This window comes from Labrus mixtus, chromosome 19 (genome assembly GCF_963584025.1).
Source record: "Labrus mixtus chromosome 19, fLabMix1.1, whole genome shotgun sequence".
Lineage (NCBI taxonomy): Eukaryota > Metazoa > Chordata > Actinopteri > Labriformes > Labridae > Labrus > Labrus mixtus.
Window position 1 is genome coordinate 7,241,342 of NC_083630.1, and position 20,379 is coordinate 7,261,720.

The following is a 20,379-nucleotide window of genomic DNA, read 5'->3' on the forward strand; positions in this document are numbered from 1 at the left end:
GTGGCCTCTTCACTGAAGCAGGATAAATGTGACCGGTTTAGGCACGACCCCTTACGATGGAGTTGGAAACAGCAAGCATGACCCAGAGCACTGGAAGTTATCCGATCTCATTTAAAGACTCGGACACTAGCAGTAATAAGTAGGCTACTTCATTTGAATGTGTTCACATTTGATGGTCGCCTCTTTTGTTGTAAGTGAACACATCGCACCAAAATGTGTCTGCTGTACGATTTCATGCTGCCCTAAAACATTTTTTAAGTAGTATTATGAGAACAAATGGCAGCAGAGCACAACTGAAGCTCTGCGTGAACAGATAAGGAATTCTTGAAAATCCTTATTTCCCTCTCTCCCTCCTCTTCCTCCCATCATTCCTTTCACCCATACCTGTGTTATGTCTTCGTGGTCCTTTCAGACAGTGATGGTCCTGGTGATAAGACCCAAAGGTGTCTATATCTCTGAGTCTCTGCTACTGCTGCTACTGCTGAGCCTATCTTATCTGTGTGTGAAGAGTGAGAAGCAGCATCAAAGCTCTGCATACCAGCACAGGACCAAACAGCTGTGACTGATGCTTAGCATTTAAGACTTAATTCAGCATCTCTAAAATATAAAACGATTTAATGTAGTCAAAGTCCTGTTACAGCATATTAAAGGTCTGTTTTGAGGGGTTTTCCATATATTTGCCTGGGCATTTTCAAAAGCCTTCTATTTATATCTCTAAGACAATTCTAAAATAAATATCATACTAGTAGAGACAAAAATATATGAAGAAAAAGTGTGTCTTTGTTTTAACAGTGGCAACCTGATACATCAAACTTTAAGAAACGCTGGACAGAAAATTCAGATTTAATTGAATGTGTGATTTTTTTTTTTAATGAAACCTTATTCCAGCATAATTTTACCCATTTAGTGGTCTCAGCAACAACAACAACAAAAAAGTAATTTTACTAGCATAGCCTCCATCAAGGAAGCTTTTTTGGCTCAAGCACTGATTACAAAAAAAAAAAAAAGTCATTTTCCAGATCCAAACTTAGAGTAGGAATGTAATAGTTCATGAGTGATTAACCTGAGGCACAACATGTCAGCATCTTCTTTGGTTCTTTTGACAATAGCATTTCTTTTTTCTTTACGTCCTAATCATTTTACTTGACATTAAACTGTGTGTGTGCGACTCGGAAGAAGAGCAGGTGATGTGTGTGTGTGTGTGTGTGTGTGTGTGTGTGTGTGTGTGTGCTAGGTGAATTGGAAGCAGAAGGAGGAGGAGGAAACATTAAACAGAGGTTCTGTGTCCTGTCATCACACTGTCTAGACAGGACACCTCCTAGACCTAATGAGGTCTTTGTATATCTCTCTTTTGCTCTCTCACACACACACACACACACACACACACACAAACACACACACACACACACACACACACACACACACACACACACACACACACACACACACACACACACACACACACACACACACACACACACATCATGATACACCTTGGTTTTACTTCTTCTCTGCGAGGCATTTTTATTAAAGAGCACTAAAAGGTTATGAAGGAGTTCAGACAAATTCAAACACAGAGACAAACGTGTATGTGTGCTCAACGATAAAACAGACACACACATCTCCCTAACGCACAAAAGTAAGGGGACGCATTCTCCAAAACCGAAGGAATGCTTACACCTGGCACAGATCTGACAAGAAGTGCTGAATCTTCTGCAATAATTACAGTAGACTGCATAGGATACTTTGTCACAACACACGCACCAACACAGACATCATATCCCAGTAATTAAGTGTTTTTATCTCAAATGAATAATGATGAGCCACTGCAGGTTTTCTGCCTGTGATGGCTTTTTGTTTTTATGTGTTGCATTTGTTTTGTAGTCACTGTCTTCCTATGTCACCGCTTTGCTTTCAAAACATTACAACATAAGAAGCTTGATGACTTTTTTGTTAAATCTTGAACATTTATAACTGGTTTAATTGGATTGTGTTAAACCTAAAGTTTTGTTGAAACAAACTGAGAGTTAATTAACCAGTTCTTTTGTGTCTATACTCGATGTTGGGTTCCGCTTTCTACCAACCTTCAGTCACCTTGAGTCCACACAATCCTCATTTGAAAATAGCTGTGGCCACAATAGCACAACATATGGAGCTATCGGACAGACAGCTTTTCTGATTGCTCACTTCTCCCAATAGCAACCCGATAAAATAATACAATAGCACAACAGACAGATTAGATGCAGCAATATGTGACTGATCAGCTGAGAATCAATGTTCACAAGTCTGCTGCAAAGAAAACTCCTAGGAAAATGTTCCTCCTCTTCCCTCTCCAGTAGAGAATCTGGTTGCTCCGGCGACAGCTTCTGCTTTGATGACAGGAACTCCGTGGTCTATCTCATACTGCATGGCCTGGATGACATATTAAAACCAATTTAAACATGACTTTTGTTTTGATACAGTATGGTAGAATGATTGTATGATTGTGTACCTGTGTGAAGGATGGAGCGTTGTAGCAGCTGTACATGGCAGAGGAGCGATCAGCCCGCAGACACTGCTGAGGAAAGGAGCTGATCTCCTCTGCTAGCTGCAGGGCCGCCTGTAAAGCTGTGGTTACATTATAAAGTCAGTCTAACAATCACATAAACAAACATACAGAACTTGATGCATAGCATGAGCAGCAAAGGAAATGTATACAATCACACATTTGTGTTTTCTTCTCATTATGATAACCCCTCCTCTTATTGGATAAACAACAATCACCAGTCCTTCCCTGCTGCCTTGTCCCTGTGAGTTTGACCCATACCACTCTGCCTCCTCAAAAACATCAGGACACAGGACCACATCCATGTCAGTCCTATGGGAGAAACTACACCTCATGATACCACAAACAACTTCCTGCGATTGAATACGTGCTGATGAGCTGCTTCTTCATCGCTTCACTCTGATGTGAAACCTGTACTAAGTGACCGCCCCTCAGAGAGTTAGACACAAGCTTGAACTTCTTAATAGAATCAAGCTAATCGTCAAACATCAGAGGAGATGGGGGGAGATAGGGAACCACTGGTCTACATGACTGGTTGACACAGTTAATAACAGTTCCTACTTCTCCCAAGAGGCTGAGGGCTGCCAACCTTCCCCATATCTCTGATATTGGGGTAGCTCATATTTCTAATATTTCTAATCTCTAAACTTTACCATTAAATGTCTAAAACTAGCCTACACTGTGCACACACTTATATCATCTTTGTACTTAATGCACAGTTCCCTGACTTCCTTTTGAAATAAGTCTTTCTTGTTGTGATTGACCAATCTGACGATGTAAGCCACACACTAACTCCAGTACCTTGGCCATCCGGAACCACTCTGTTAGCCAGTCCGTAGGCGAGGGCCTCCTGTGCTCCTATTGGCCGTCCAGTCAGTATCAGGTCGAGGGCTTGTGAAAGGCCAATGAGATGCGGGAGCCGCACGGTGCCACCGTCAATCAGGGGAACTCCTGGAAGAGGGAAAGGTGGTGTTTTTATGACCTGTGATGTGATGTCATCATCTTCTTTATTGTTATCATCATCTTGCTGACTTTTCTCTTTTATTTTACTGGTACGGCTTTATAGCTGTAACTGTTTGGACTTCCTTCCTTTGCTTTGTCTGGTAAAGCACTTTTTAAACTTCTGTTTTTTAAAGGTGCTATATAAATACAGTTATTCTTCTTCTTCTTATTATTATTATTATTATTATAAAACACCTACTGACTGTAACATATCTGAACCTTAATGCTGCATTGTTGATCCATTAAACTTGGAGATTTCATGGGTCTGAGGGACATCTTGGTAACACTTTATAATAACCATCAAGAAAGGGTAAATTAATAGTTAATATAGGCCAATGTGCCAGTGTGTTACATTCTGCTGAAATACCTGATATACTGCTGGTATTAGGTTACGTCTGTCATGGGAACAAAGTTTTGAAACAATTTGACTCCTCGACTGTAACTCAGTTTTCTTCCCTTCAGTATGTGAACACTCAAACTCCTCCTAACTCGTAGTCTCACTGGACACATTTGCATTATTACTGAATCGACCAGGGAGAAAGAGGAAAAGGAGGGAGAGAGAGAGAGAGAAATAAGAGGATAGAGAGTACATTGCAAGGTATAGTAAGCTCCTGGCATCTGTCCTAATTTCTAAAGAGCACCAGCTGCAACTGGCAAACTTTCTACTGTTTAACTCTCCCAAGCTCCACACCACAATCCTGACTCCCTAATTCCTCAGAGTCTCTGATTCTTTTTGACCACCCCTTATTGAGAGCACATGTGTCAGACATGTTTTCATAACCCCGAATCATCATGCAGGCTTTCAGGGTTTTTTTTTTTTTCATCCCCCCTCTCTCATTTTGTGGGGAGTCGTGGAAAAACTGTGATTCTATTCATACTCTGCAAGCTACTCTCGTTCTCAATTTAGTTCAAATAAATCTAAATTGGAATACATGGGATTCCAGTGTTAAGACACATGTGACCAATCCAGGAGCCCGGCTTGAGTTCAGACCTTCAGCACATATGCCAGACAGAAGAGCGGGACTTGGTAGAAGAGGAGGTCTGTTACAGATTCTGGAAATAATACATTTCACTACATTTCTCAGTCATCCCCATTACAGGAAAGTACGATATCTTAATGTAAATGACAGATCACACAGCTGAGCATCCTGATTTGTGGAAAGGCAACATACATTTTGTCTGAATTCCTTTTGCTGCAAATTAGACCAGCACAGATACTTGCAGTGTCTTCTTTAAGTGTTTGTGAAGTTCAAGCTGTTTTCTACATTCAACTTAGACAACAACAGCTTTGTTCTGGGAGGATTTGCTCCAGAGAGCTTTATATTGCACCAAATGTAACTACACACACTTACAGGTAGGGCTGGGCATCTTTGGGTGTCTCAAGATTCGATTCAATTCTCGGGTTCACAATTCGATTCAGAATCTATTTTCGATTTAAAACGATTCTTGATCGATGGATTCAAAACGATTCTTGAAAAAGTACATACTTTAGGATCTACTCCAGTCATCTGTGAGACTGGCTGAATTTCATTTGGCATTCTAGTGAGTTAAAGCTTTAAAACTTAGCAGGAAGTGACTGATTAGCCAAAAAAAAAAACGATTTTTGGAAGTTATGAATCTATTTAAAATCTCAGAAGATAAGAACCAAGTCTGCAAAGTGAATTGTAGAATTGTAGAAGAACCTTGATCTTTACATACATCGACTTTTTTTCCCCACCTCTAGTTACAAGCCCAAGAGTGTCTGTCCTACACTCAAATCAGATGAACTCAAGGATCAGACAACACACCCTGACCGATTTGCAAATTTGTTCATTCATATTTGAAGTTACTGCGAAGGACATTTACTTTGTGATGATCTTGGTGAACAATGTTGACAAAGCATTACCTCGTATCTCTTTGCTAATCGTTTCCTGTACACGTGTAGGAAGTGATTTAACACAGAAAAAACTCCTCCTGCATTTGTTTGATAGTCCAACATCTCACCGACTCTGAACTGTGCGGTGGAAAACGTTTTTAAAAAGTTCTGTCAGTGTGCTGTTTCTCTGATAGAAACCTGATGACAGCAGTTACAGGCATTAAAACTCACATTATCATCAATCTTCTCACTGACAGTCTGGTTTGCTTTTGTAGGTCAAATACAGGAATCACTATAAATGTCACAGCCAGCCAAAAACTCATTTCAACCATGTTCCAATACCACCAATATATTTTTAACTGCTAACTACATTTTCACTGTCCATTTGAAATGATGTATCCAATCCTCTTTTCTATTTCAACCAACAAAGAGAAACGTTCAACTGTCTAATCATTACTTTCAGCTACTTAATCATATGTAAAGAACTTTTTTCACTACCTACCCATCACTTTTCGTACATTATCATACCTTTATCTTTTTGTGTATCGAGCCCTATCAGTTTTTATTTGTTGTCTTTCTGAATGTCCATGTGGTACTGTAAAGTTCCCTCTGTCACACATGTGAGTGAGGGTCGATGCGTTTCCGGCACTATCACTCTTGATTACAGCAAAAGACAAAAAGAGGAAGCAACAGGAATGACAGAGAGATTGAAGGGAAACGGTAAGAAGTGAAATGAAGTAGAGGAAGACCGAGCCTGACTCCAAGAAGGAGAGATAAAGAGCCAGGTTGACCTCCAGTCTGTCTGTCTTTGGTGCTGCTGTTGGCACCGTTGCTATCAGTAACCGGAAGGATCTCTCGTCTTATCCACAACACTCGTCTCCAGCACCTCAAACCCTCACCCTCTCTGTCGGATAGTCCTGTCTCTGATGTGTCCTGTTTCCAGGAATTCACCCAGACCTGCGCTTTGTCCCACATGAATGGGAGCTGAGAGGTGCAGAGACCCTCTTTGAAGTGTGTTTAACTCAAAAGGCATGTCAGGCTTGAAAAGAAGAAGACGGTCGAAGCAAAGTTTGGTGGCTTCTCATCCTCTACTCCGAGTTTCATAGAAGAGAAATCTTTGGCAGGGATCCTGAAACATGGTTATCAGTCATCTTCTGCAGAACCAGAGTGAGGATTTGTGATTGTTGGTCTTGAAAAATGAGCAACACATTCAAAAAGGAGCCACCGTCTTCTTCTGTAAAGCACGTACGCCCATTGTCAAGACTGCAGCTTGTTCCTTACAAGGTTTAACATGAGTCAGCTAAATCTAAATATTTAGATGAAGAGTTGGTTGTTTTCATGCTTGATAGGACATCATGATTCATCTGACTGACGTGAAGGCTACAGAGTTTGAAATAATGTGAAGACAAAACTCAGCTCTTCCCAAATATTGAATAATTTATCAAAAACACTTATATTTACAAATCCAGGCTTCTTCTGGATTTTGTTCACAGGAAAAAAGAGTAACAATAATGTTTTTCATCACATTATTAGTTCAAAAACAACACACGGGCGCCGGTGGGGTATAGTGGTTATCGAGGCGCCCCATGTATAGAGGCTATAGTCCTCCAAGCGGGCGGCCCGGGGTTCGAATCCGACCTGTGACTCCTTTCCCGCATGTCATTCCCGTCTCTCTATCTTTTTGATTTCAGACTATCCACCTTTCCCTAAAAATAAAAAATAAATAAAATAAATCTTCTATGTTCAAAACTGTTAAAACATCCACTTTCAAGTAAGGATGTAGAGCGCCCATTTTATGAGCTGAATCCCCCCCCCCTTTTGAAAATGAAGGTCATAACAGAACGTAAGAAGACTTCGACTTTGCTGTACAATGAGACAACATCTGACCTTTGTCCACGCTTCCTGTTCAGCTCGTATCTTGCCTGCTGAAATGTTCAATAAAGACTGTGGAGGCTGAGCCCACACTTTAAACCACTGAGGCGCTACACCTGGATTAATTATTTAATGCGAACGTCACCTTGTCGGTTGAGTGAAAGTCCATGTCAAACTGCATTGTTGCACATGCCGTTCATTTATTTCACGTTCACTGGCTCCACATGTCCATATTTCCATACTAAAAATCATCCACTTGTAACTCTTCCAGCAACTGCTAAACGGTAAAAAAACACAGTTTTCCCTTCTGGGTGAGATCCTTTGCACAAAACACACAACATATTATTTTGATAATCTGCTCCTACAAAGACAACTCTTCCCTAACAAGCTTGAAGACAGCTGATTGGAGCTTTTATCTGAACACTTTGAGCACTGACCGATGCAGAACAGTTATTATAATTGGTACAAACTGTGATTAAGAGCCTTCACCTGATGAGGTATCAGATCTTCAATCTTAACTCTGAATAAAACTTGACAGACAGAGTTTGACACACGACACTCTGAAGGGTTCTGCTGTGCTACTGGTGCTGCTTGAATCCTCACCACATCAAAGTGAACCCCACAACAATGGCCTCCCATGAGGGTAATGAGATTAAGTTTGATGTGGAGTCATGATTTCCGGAGAACTCCAGACTAAACGCTCAAAGAGAAAAGAGCAGACCTTCAATCAGAATCTCACTTTAAACGGCAATTTGACTCAAAGAAATTCACTCTAATAGGATTAAAGATGAGTGTCACAAAGTTAACATGATTTGACGTATTTAGCCCACTGAGGTTCAACCTGTAGTGTGTTTCTGTATTCTGTAGTTTGCAGCTGGATAATACCAGACCACTGAAGTTTGAAAGCTGGCCTTAAACCATACAAATGGCAAAGTAAGCGCAGCATCACCAAGAGCAAATCAAACAAAAGTTTAAACTATCAGGAATCAAATCAGCGAAAAGATTTGCACATTTTTCCGTACGCTGTTTAAGTATATCCTTACTGCGGGTTTAGACATGAGCGTGACAGTTTGTGTCAGATCTTATGTCCAAATTATCTTGCAGCCATTTATCAAAGTGTCTGCACATAACTGCAGAGTCAATTCACTCTTTATTGAAAAAAATATCCTCAAGATTCTAAAGGAGCGCAGATTCAAGGCAAAATGATGTCATCACTGGACTATGTCACTCGGTATCAAACTCACAGAGCGGGTGTTTTAATTGGCCGATGTTATGTCAGCTTTGGACTGAAGTTTGACTTTCTCGATTCAACATGTGGCTTCTTCTTATTCGGCCCTCTTTGTCTGTCCCCTGTCCAGGTCTGAGAAAGGACTTCAAAACTGAGAAGAGAAAAAGCAGAGCGACCAACATGACTGATTGGTGTGTTTAAAGAGTCCCCATTTAGCCGTCTCTGTTTCAAACAGGAAAAGCCAAGGACTACAATGGTGATATTGAACAACCTCTGGGCTTGAGTGGATTCAGCCTCAGAAATATCCTTGCATGAATTATTACTAAACTATTTTAAGTTTCCCTTTCTTGTGCCAACTTTTTTTATATTCTCCTGGTTAAAGGATCCAAAATAACATCAGGGAATTAGGTTAGTGTTTTTTTATTTTTATTCAGGTCTCTTAGAATTCAATGAACATTAGACACTAATACCAGACTGCTGTGACGCAACCCTCTCGTCCTTCTCATTTCCTCCTTGAAGAGGCAGAGGGGCCCCAGACAGGAAGCCACAGGTTCAGTAGCCAATCAAGTGCCAGAAAGCTGTCAGATCCTTATGGTTGCCATTGGCCCACATCAGAGCAGTGCAGAGAGCCTCTGAGGGTTTTTCTTTTTTTCTTTTTCGACTCCAAAACCACCAGGGATTCCCTCGGGCTGCTGCCATCTGTGCCCAACCCCAAAATGGTTTGAGAAATCAACTTTGAAAGGAAATAATCTGTAAGAAACACCGGATCCTAAAATAAACTTAGTGTTCCACAGAGCAGTGCTGCTTTTGATGTTCATGTGGAGGGAAGTTCACTTTCCAAGTCAACTTGTTTCTTTGTCTTTCCGCTGTAAAGGCTCTTTACTTAAAGTCTCGTTTAAAGTCTCGTTTTGAAAGACAGCTCCGAAAAATCTTTCAAATGTTTCCTGAACCAAACCAGAAACTTATTGTACAAAAAAAAAAGAAACATTGTGAAGCTCAAAGGTAGTCTGCGTAAAACAATCACTGTGCTAACTGTGCATCTGAAAGAAATACCTCAGTGGTTCCAGCTTAGCCGAGGGAGAGGACTCTCATGTGTGGACAAACAAGTCTTGAAGATATGTGGCAATCAAGAGGCTTAGAATTAACTGCTGAGGAAGAAATGTGCAACCTCATGTTGAAACCGCATTAAAGTTTATTTATTCCGTCCAATCGTAGTTTGAGCTGATGGAAGGCGTTTGAAATCCGACCTTAGTTTCATTTCATCCCTGATGTCACATGCACAGTTCAAACTGCAGAGACGTAGAACTAAAAGGGGCTCGCATGACGACTTTTAAACTCAGAGCTAATGTTTGTACCCACTTAACTCACGTTAACTATCAAAACAATGATTTCATAGCAGGGTAGTTAGACTATTCATACCCTTCGCACCCACCAAGCTGGCGGGCCAGAAGTGCCTCTTACTGCCGAACATTACCATTAGTTATCAGTCTCAGTTTCCATCTACATGTTTTATAACCAGCTTTATTTATTTTTTTAGTGAAAGACATGATGATGCACTAACTCGGAGACAGATTGTGCTTCTCCAGAGTTTAACCTGAGAAAGAAAACCCAGAGGAGGAGATTGTGGAGTAAGACTCTCTGCTGTCCCTGTGAGGGAACAAAAGAACAGACTTCTTATCCTGACATCAAATAATGTGTTAACCTGATGAAAATATGACTGACTTTTAAGAAACATTACTGCCCCAGAACACTGACGGAAAGTGACAGCTGACAGTGATCCTGATACTAATGTCAGGTAACATTAACTTGCTAATGTTAGCTTATTAGCACTCTCAGATGTTTGGAAGATGGAGAATTTCTCGTCTTTAACTTCCCAAAGGGGCCTCATTGACTCGGCTACATAAAACATACATAAAGCTGTTTGACTATTCAGCAGACGTTCATCCTTAAGCAGTGTAAGGGGAGGCACTTCCTGTGGTTGTCTGGTGATGTCAAAATTAGAGCCCGACCAATTCATCGGCCAGCCGATATTAGCATACCCAGTGACTATCGGTAATTTTATGGCAGATATGCACCAAAATTACTAGATTGATTCACCAGTCAAATAGAATTTCATTAGAATTTCATTGTATTACACTAGCAGAGTGTGTTATATGGACTATAACAAGCATCATCACGCTCCAGAGTGTGAAGCCGTGATGCACGTACATGTGCAGTTGCTTTCCAGTTGAGTGACCATCTTGTCTTCTTTATATTGTTTATCTTTTCCACAAGTGTTTGATAACTGCATTTTAGGGACTTACACAAAAAAATGTGTTCATCTATATCTAACTCTACAGGTGGAACATTGATACATCGGTATCAGATTGGTTTTCCTCCCCAATATCGCTATCGGCCCTAAAAAATCGGTCGGGCCCTAGCTAAAAAGCATCATTTGAAGAGATAGAAAATGAACAAGCCGTGACTTTCCTAGTCTTTTTCTGCCCACCAAGCCTTCACGCCAGCCACTTGAATGAAAGCTATGAAATCCACCAGAAAGTGGAGTTAAGCCTGGCACTGAAAATGTTCTACCAGACGTCTGAACAGTCAGACAGACGGAAAGAGAAGGACACTGCCAGAAGGATCTCTCCTTAAATGACAGGCCTGAGATGATAAGCCCGGCATGTTTACACTCTAAATCTAGTACTGCCAGTAAATTATAGTACAACAGTTGTATTTATAAACACCATGGTTGTATTTTCAAACCCTCTAGCAGCATGGCTACAGAAATGACAGCTATATGAGAGATGCTGCAACAGACCTACACACACCACTTTTACAGTGTAACAAAAAACAACCAGGACTTGAAGGGACTGGGACTAGCAGAGGATCCAAAGTACCACTTGTTTTTTTAACTATAGCAGAGTCAGAGGGCAAACCATGCCAATAAGCCAAGAGACGCCTGAAAAGGAAAATGTTGTTTATGAGGAAATTGTGTGACATAAATAATATGTAAGCCCTGTTTGGCTCTGCAGTGGAAACCTGGCAGTCAGTCGTTTCCTCTCCTACTTATCAAGACTGCCCAGCAGACTGGCCGTGATGCTAAAAGGTCACAGTCACTGCTGTTATCACACTATGACTACGTCCTAGCGCACAAACAAGAGGAGGCTGCGGTGATAACAGAGGACAGAGCAACAAAGTTTAAAAAATAGAAACACTGTCAACTTCCTGGCATTAGGACACCAATGATGAATGCTTGGATGCAGAGGAAAACAAACGAATACTTTCATGGACAGACAGAAGGAGCAGCACAGCTGAAACTAAAGGGGAACAGAAGAAGTCTGCAACAAGAAAAAAAGACCAAATGTCTCTCCAAAAGAGTCAGTTATAGCAGCAAAACCATGTTTACTTCTAAGAGGAGGGACATGATCATATTAGCAATAAGCAACATTACTGGATAAAATAAGAAACAGCAACAGGAATTCTGACAGGAAAAGAGTCAAGCGGAGGATGTGGCCTTTGTTAGTAGAAGCTGAAATTATGCTGCCACAATAACTAGAGACAGAAGCAGGGATGTACAAAGACGTACTTTAATTGGCAGAAGAAGTTTTTGTTCCAGTGCTAGTCTGCAACAAGTGGAAGTGTTACCTGCTGTGATAACAATATGTAGTATGTGTTATAAACACTAGGCCTCTATCCTACTCAGAATTTAGTCATCAAATCAGAAAGTTCATTTTCAAAGCAAAACTTTCAACACGCTTATATTCAGAAGCTTTTAAATGAGGCTCATGTTTACTTGTCAAACTTTGTTTTTGAGAACGCCAGCTGTCCGGCAGATTAAAACGTTTCAGGTTGAAAACTAACTCAGTGTTTTAAGTCAAGTCACTACCATCATGTACACTGAGGCAGCTAAAATAAAGATAATCGATGAGATAATCGTCTGGCAAAATGAGAGTCAACCCAGGGCCTTTAATGGAGAGACAGGACAGTGGATAGAGTCGGAAACCAGGGAGAGAGAGTGGGGAACGACATGTGGGAAGGAGGACACGGGCGGGATGCGAACCCGGGCCGCCCGCTTGAGACGACATCCTCAGTGCATGGGGCGCGCGCCCTAACCCCCAACCCAGGGTCTTCTTGACTGGTGATTTCAATTTTAAAACGGCCGACTTATCGATACCATTAGTGATAACATTAAAGTTACTTTAAGGAGAAATATTGATCTAACTACAAGATGACCCTTTATTGTAAAAGAACCTACTAATAGAGGGAGGGTCTATAGTTGAAGTTTCATCGAGCACTGCACCAATGTTGAATTAATCTCTTGGCCAGAAGGATAAACCTGTCAGAGAAGGTGAACAAGCAGCATGGAAACTCTTTTATATCCAACACTGCCTCAAAGTAAGACCCTGGATGCAGTGCTGCTGCTCGGCTGACGACAGATCATTATTTTTTGGTCATATTGTGCAACTTACAGGTGTGGATCAGTGAAACAGAGTCGGTGTGAGTGTCAGAGAGTTCCAAAGATAGGAGAGCATAAACATGCAATCTCTCATGTGATCTGGATTTTTAGAAGAATTAGTACTATCTTACCACACTTTCTATCAAAGGGACAGTACAGCAAAGTGTACAAGGGACTGAGGTATCAGTTGCATGAGGTGAGAGACTTACCAAACCTGCGACAGAACACCCCCATGACGGCGCTCTCCTCTACCACTCGTAGATCCGCCAGCAGGGCCAGCTCCAGCCCTCCAGCCACAGCAAAACCACTGACTGCTGCGATCAGCGGCTTTGAGAGCTCTAAACGAGACGGACCCTGCAGGAAACGATCCGATTAGTTCATCTAATACACACATACACAAAAATACATGACAAGCTGTTTTACTGACGGAAGGGATACACATTTTAACAAAGGGAGGAACTTGTAAAGTATATCTGATTTACAATATTCATGAATTATATTAAATATGTTTTATCCTTTTTTTGGTCGATTTAATAAGTGACATAGTAGTCAAGGTCTTGCTGTTACTATAACAGCCCACAAAATAAAATTTACAGTCACTTCTGACATGCATCTGAAATACTTTATTAAGTGCAAAACAAATGTCTTAAAATCATAAGGAAATATAGAAATGAACCTCACTAGCACAAACTCACACACACACATCACAAATGGTGCTCACCATCGAACCAGGACCCTTGGTGACATCTTGCTCCAATTTAAGGAGGGCTGTGTGATTGGCCAGCTCTTTCAGATCATAACCAGCGCAGAAATTCCCTCCTGAAGGAGACCACAAAATTACAAACTATGGCAGCTGGCGAGTCAGAGAGGAAGGGAAAATGATGAGGATGATAAAAAAAAAAAAAAAAAAACAAGTTGAGCTGGAGTCCAAGGTCTACAATTTGGATAGCAGCTTGCTTTGGCCTGGCTGGCACACAACAGCATCTCTTCCCTGAAGAGCCCTATTTCAATACATAGTCACAGTTTACACATGTGCCTGTGCACACTTATGCACGTACATAATATCCTCATTAATGGAAGGCTAGCATGCTCCAACCACAGCCCCTTCCGTTGGATTCATGTGGTAATTACAACATTACCCGAGAGGCCAACAAACACTATGTCACAGGCTCGGGCAGGGACTCGTAAAATCCTCCTCTCTACTTAATGTAACAGTAATGAAAATGATTATAACGAACACATGCGCCAGTAACACCCATCAACTTGGAGCTTTGATTACAGCTGTGGGTCAGCACAGGGCAATTATAGAAAGAGTGCATCATGCTGTTTATTGCAGCAGCGATGTGACAGAGCTCCCTAAAGCCCTTTGTCCTTGTAAGAGCAAGTAGAAGCTGTGAAGTTTGTTAGGGAACTGAGAGGCCAAATGGACTGACAGATATTTTACAAGTGCTGAAGAGTTAGACGTAAGAAAACCAGATGCCAGAGTTTAATCAGAAATGTTGCTGTGATAGAAGAACCATAATCAGGAGACTGAGATGACGGACCAACGTTTCCCACCCAACCTTGGAAAAGAAAAAAAAAAACATACTTTGAGCTATGATAAGTACAGGACAGAGGGAACACGGGCTGGGACACAAAGGCAGTTTTTCACTGATACAGAAGAACATGTAATCAGGTAGGCAGGGTTCAGGGTGAAAAAAAAACGTTAAGGCAAAATGCCATGAGGTGAAACAAAAACAAAGCAACGAGCCATATAGCAACTATGAGGAAAAGGATGAGGGGACGGTTTATTAGGTGGGTGGTTGATGAGGAACGTAAGAACATGTGAACAAGTTTGTTCATCGTTTCTTTAACTTGTGCATCCTCTCTTCTCAGAAGACCTGAAAATCATCCCCCTGCATCATGATGGAGGATCCTCGAATTTCATAAATGTACATGAAGGAGGCAAGGATTGAGGAGATATACAGTAAATATATCTGTAACAGAAACTAGAGGTTTTAAAATGCTTTTTAAACTAGTGGTTACCTGAACATTCTTACACTAGGTGCTACAGCTGTGCAGCACGTCATCAGTACTTGACGTCGTCTCAGAGACTGACGCTGAAGAACGAGAACTTCTCATCTGGAAAATGTGCCCTCACCTCTTTTCTCCACATCTATCTTTAAAATTCTCTCTTAAAGGGGGCCCCTGAGGCCTAGTGGTTAGTGCGTGCACCCCACGTACAGCCCTTCAAGTGGGAAGCCCGGGTTTAGATAGGCATAAAAAGCCTCAAATAAACATTTGAAAAAAATAATTGTCTCTTACAGAAGCTGAGATGCAAAGAAAAGATGCAAGTAAGGGACTTGAGGAGACACATTTATTGAATGACATGGACCCCATGTGAACAAGCAGGGTGTCAGATGACGGCAGGGCCGATGAGTGAGTCTGATGGTGACGTCTGAGGGCATCTGGTGGACGGCTGGAAGATGGCAGTTCTTGGATATTGACAGAGAGAACACGGCCGGGGAGAAGTGAGTAGGTGAAGGAACAATTCAAAGGGAGGTGAATAAATGGACTCTTTCACCGTGCTGAACTCGTTGTTAACACATCTCAGGACTAATTCTTCTGTAGAGAATATTTGATATGACCAGAAGAATGTTGACCAACTGGAGGTCATGAAATAAATCTGAGGTGTAGACGTACAAATTCACTTATGAACGGCCAAAGAAACAAAAACTGTAGATGACAAGTGTGTGTTTAAAATTGGAGTAGCAGTTTGGGAGAGACTTGGCAACATGTTTTTCCTTCGAGACATTTTGACATGAAACTAAAGCAAAGACACGATACCCAAACAATAAGTGAAAGCTGAATTCCACTGGCTGGATCAGGGTCTTGGTTTTGTTCATTCTGACTGACTAGGGGCTTAGAGATTGCCAGTTGAAGGACGGATACTTACACCGCCCTGTTACGCCTTGGGTACAATGTGTACAAACACACGGATGCGGAATGGTGGAGCGAAGTCGTTACCCCCCTCATCCTCCATCAGAAGAACTAATAGAAGCATAAGAGGGGGATGAGTAGTAGTCAAGGCAGAACAATTCTGCTAGTGTGTGTGTGTGTGTGTGTGTGTGATTTTGCATGTCTGAGTGTGTCTGTGTGCTCACACGCTGTGCATCTCAATGTGAATGTACACACTGGGACACCAACATTACATCATTATGGATGTCATGTGTAAGTACAAGGGCGTAATGATGGCAGCACTGTTGTGGAACCCCACTCTGTAAAGGGCTACTGTCACACTAAAGTCTTTACCGGGACACTTGAATAGAACTCCGCCTACTTTGACACGTCCAAATGTCTGCTCAGAAAAAGGTCCATCATTTTAAGACACGCAGGGTTTGATCCGTTTACACAGAGAGCCTCTACAGCTGAACTAGTTCAACGTCATGTTTCACTGACCTGTTACCTGAGTTACACTCACCTGTGTTTGTTTAATGGATTTCTTGGTCTTAGAAACAAAAGAAAAGCAAAACTACATTGACAGCACTTCAAGGATAAACCGTTTTCTTTTTGTCTTTTTATAACTGAAGTCAACTGGCCATTTTCAGCAATGTTTAACAATTAATGAATTCATGCTGAACATGTGCCTGTGTCCACAGAGGCGGGGTGACATTTAGATGGTACTCAGCCACAAAGCCGACAGAAATTTGAATCCCAAACACTCCAAAAATGTGCGAGCATACTCAAAACCTGCAGAAAGCAATTACTCATAATTTTTCAAGTCAAAATAAAAGTCTGACACTGAAAAATGAGAGCGGAGTGAAAGATACTGTTGACACTACACTGAACAAAAATGGATTCCTCATGTTTTAGAAACACTACATGCTAACTCAAACTTCTCGGCTTGTCATCTCATGACACAGGCAGAATGCTAATCACCACTGAAGGTCAGTCTTCTTGTTTTTAACAGAGCAGCAACACAGGACAGCCTGCTGACAGGAATGTGTGTTGGGACCATTAAAAGCAAATTACAGACAGTGTGGGAATCACAGACGAGCCACTTTAGCTGGAATGAGCTACTGTACTGCTCATTGCTAATCCATTTAACACGGCACAGGCTTATTACTCCTTAACACAGAGCTTTCTTCTCACAGGCATTACTATTGGCTCTCAGAAGATGTCATCTGGGAAGGGTCCAACCTCTCAAGTACCAAACAAAGTATGTACTTGTGCCACAAGGCCACATTGCACTTTTCTATAGCAGACAGTTGATTCAGGTTGAAGAAATTATTTCCACTGAGGAAAGAGTTCATTCATTGTGTGTGATGATTATTTTTAGAGCTATTAAGAGCCATGGCATGACTCTGGCTCTGGGAGATTGACACAGTGCAGGCCACCTCGCAGGTGTGTGTGTGTGTGTGTGTGTGTGTGTGTGTGTGTATGTGTGTGTGTGTGTGTGTGTGTGTGTGTGTGTGTGTGTGTGTGTGTGTGTGTGTGTGTGTGTGTGTGTGTGTGTGAAAAGAAAAGATGGTTTTGAGGGAGGTGATGGAGAGAAGTTAGGTATAGTGCACTTTCAATAACTACAACCTACTAATATCCTGACTTACTAAATTGTTTTTGTTTTTTTCATGCAAAATAAGAAAAAAAAGAGGGTTTGGTTTTCCCTTAACTTATTTAAACGTGGAGTGAAAAGAAAAACAGTCTGGTATACACATAAAGTAACCCTTTTGTTAAAGTGCTCTAATTCATCTTAATAGCTATTTACTCCAATGTTTACATTACAAAACATGGACAGGCCAGGAAGCAGAGCCGACATATTGATATTGTATGAAGCGATCAGTCGAGCTCTTGCCTATCCCAAGTGAGTCGTGCATTTTTATGTAATCATTGTCCAATACTTTTCACAAAAAAAGAAAATTTAAGTGCATCCAATTTGCACATTTATGGTGCCGACAAATACTCTAGATAGGTATTTGTCTTCAAGAATAACATGTCATGAAGACAAGGCTAATAGGAGAGTGTTGTTACTTTTGCTCAGAACCAGAAAAATGGTTTTGCCTTTAATCACGTTGAGGAAAGCTTTAGCAACCCAGTGGCCAAACATATACAACCATAGGATTAGTTTTAGTTTTCTGTAAGAAAGCGAAGAAAACATACTTCACAAATTGTCCTACTATTGCTTTAAAGGTGTAATGCTCTCTGATTTTACGATCAAAAGTAAAAATGCCAAGAACAGTTGGTTGGCCTTTTAGTAGAGATGAAAATCTAAATGATTTAAACCAGAACAAACTCTGTAGTGTCTCTGAAAATATAAATAAATGTAGCACCAGCCAGACACTGAGAGTAGAGGCAAATCTGTATTCCTCCAATCTCTTCCACTTCTCTTACCTATCCCATGCAGGACAGCCACGTTGAAGTCTGGATCACTGTCGAAGGCCTCCAGCTCTTCAAGCAGACGCCTCGCCGTCTCCTGGTTCACTGCATTACGCACCTCTGGGCGGTTTATCCCCACGGCAACCACGCATCCCCTGCGCTCTGTGACCACAGTCTGTCCCGCAACTAATGACAAAGAATGATAAAGATGCACTGAAGAAACCAATATGGACCACAATACAAAGGCAGAGGCCATCTCAGGGACATTAAGGTTAAACTCCACACCAGGAGGACTGGCGATGGAATGTTAATTGTTTTATGTGGAAAGACTGGTGAACAGAATTAGTTAAACAATGAAAGAGCTGGTCAGCACTGAGGTGAGGGCCCTGGCTCTTGCTTTGTCTTCAGTGTGTGAGTGCAGTGATTTTGGTTTGAGGTTGCAGCAGTCAGCTGACCTGACATTGTTTGGGTCATCCTGAAGAATCCAGCTGTCAACCACAGCCTGAGGCAGCAGCATCCCAGAGAGAAAAGCAGGGGGGAAACCAAGCTACTGGATGCATTTACCTTGCTCTCACCTGCTATTTGAAGGGAAATAGACTGCTTAACAAAGCCAAGTGAAGTGGAGTGAGGCATGGCAGGATGAAAAAGAGCAATTTGTTTCAAGCAGCTCTTTCTACTTTGCTACACCTCAAACAAATTATCACACAGCACAGGGTGTTCAAAGGAGTGTAACCTCATTTTAACAACGGTTGACCTTTTTCAGGTCACTCATTTTAACACGTAATTGGAGGAAAACTCAGTAGAGGCTAAAGATAGAGGAAACATGCCTATTAGATTTAACACATACAAAACCTTTGCATTGTGTCTGCTGCCTCCATAACTAAACTTATTAGGTTACCTTATGAAACCGAACCCTTTTTAATGGTGATTAGTAACACCTGTACCTGTAATACAAACCGGCATGAATGGTCACTTATACATTAAAAATATAAATGAAGGGCGGCAGTAGCTCAGTCTGCAGGGACTTGGGTTGGGAATCGGAGGGTTGCCGGTTCAAGTCCCGGCATGGACCAAGTCCGGAAATTAGCCTGGTAGCTGGAGAGGTGCCTGAGCACCGCCGAGGTGCCCCTGAGCAAGGCACCCAACCCCCCACCCCACCAGCCCCCCCACTCATGTCCATAGGATCCTGTTTGTGCATGTGTGTATTTTGGCCTATGTTTGTGTAGCATGTTCACTAGACAGTGTAAAAATGAATTTCCCCTCGCGGGATTAATTATTATTATTATTATTATTATAATATAATAATAATAATTTTTATTATTATTAAATTTTAACCTTCACTTTTTTTTAATATACATTTGGGAAAGTCTTTATCGGCTTATTAAGGTATCTTTGTGAGCATTAGTGCTCCATGTTTCCTGATGTCTATCTTTATACAACAGTGAATACATTGATAACAGTGTGTAAAGCTGATATTATGGCGCCCTCTGCCGCTTCCTATAGTTAATGTTATGCTCCTGCACATTAACTTACCAGCTCCAGTGTTTTCACCTCCCGCTGCAGAGCTGTAGACTTTCACTTGTGAAGAACTGACATTTATCGACTGTCCAAATATTTCACTTGTGCAGGTAACCCCCAAAAATGGTGCCAATTTACCGACATGTTTTAGCAACATTATTATCACCTTCAATGTTACGACTGGCTCTAACTCGTAAAGTAGTCCACAAAGAAAGCGTTACCGCGATTCAAAAATTAAATTAAATGTTTGTTTTTTTATTTAACTGGCCTCAGAATTGCAAGTTATGAAGTATTCAAGCTAACTTGACACAACTCTGATTAGCTGGTGTTACAATTAAATGCTTCCCCACGGAAACAAAAGAAAAGCATATGGTTCCTGAATACATATTGGTGCATTGCGGTGGTAAAGTCTACCAGCGTACAGCAGATGGCGACATTGAGCCACTCTGCAGGTCAGTCTGATCCCCCTGCAATGCAACGTGTTTCTATTGACATAAATGATGAAAAACAACTCCACATCAGATTTACAGTTTTTTTTTAATAAAAGATTTTTCTTTGTTTGTGTTGTT

The 20,379-nt window shown here is 41.3% G+C and overlaps 1 protein-coding gene across 1 annotated transcript; it reads right to left on the reverse strand.

Annotated features, from left to right (window-relative positions):
* Positions 1-598: 598 nt before the first annotated feature.
* Positions 599-20,189, reverse strand: zgc:101569 (uncharacterized protein LOC449822 homolog). Its single transcript, XM_061064119.1, has 7 exons — positions 19,826-20,189; positions 18,308-18,478; positions 13,662-13,759; positions 13,150-13,294; positions 3,347-3,496; positions 2,492-2,607; positions 599-2,412 (listed from the first exon to the last, which is right to left on the reverse strand). Exons 1-7 carry the CDS (start codon positions 19,965-19,967, stop codon positions 2,305-2,307), a joined length of 930 nt encoding a protein of 309 aa, XP_060920102.1. The 5' UTR covers positions 19,968-20,189; the 3' UTR covers positions 599-2,304.
* Between the last annotated feature and the right edge of the window lie 190 nt (positions 20,190-20,379).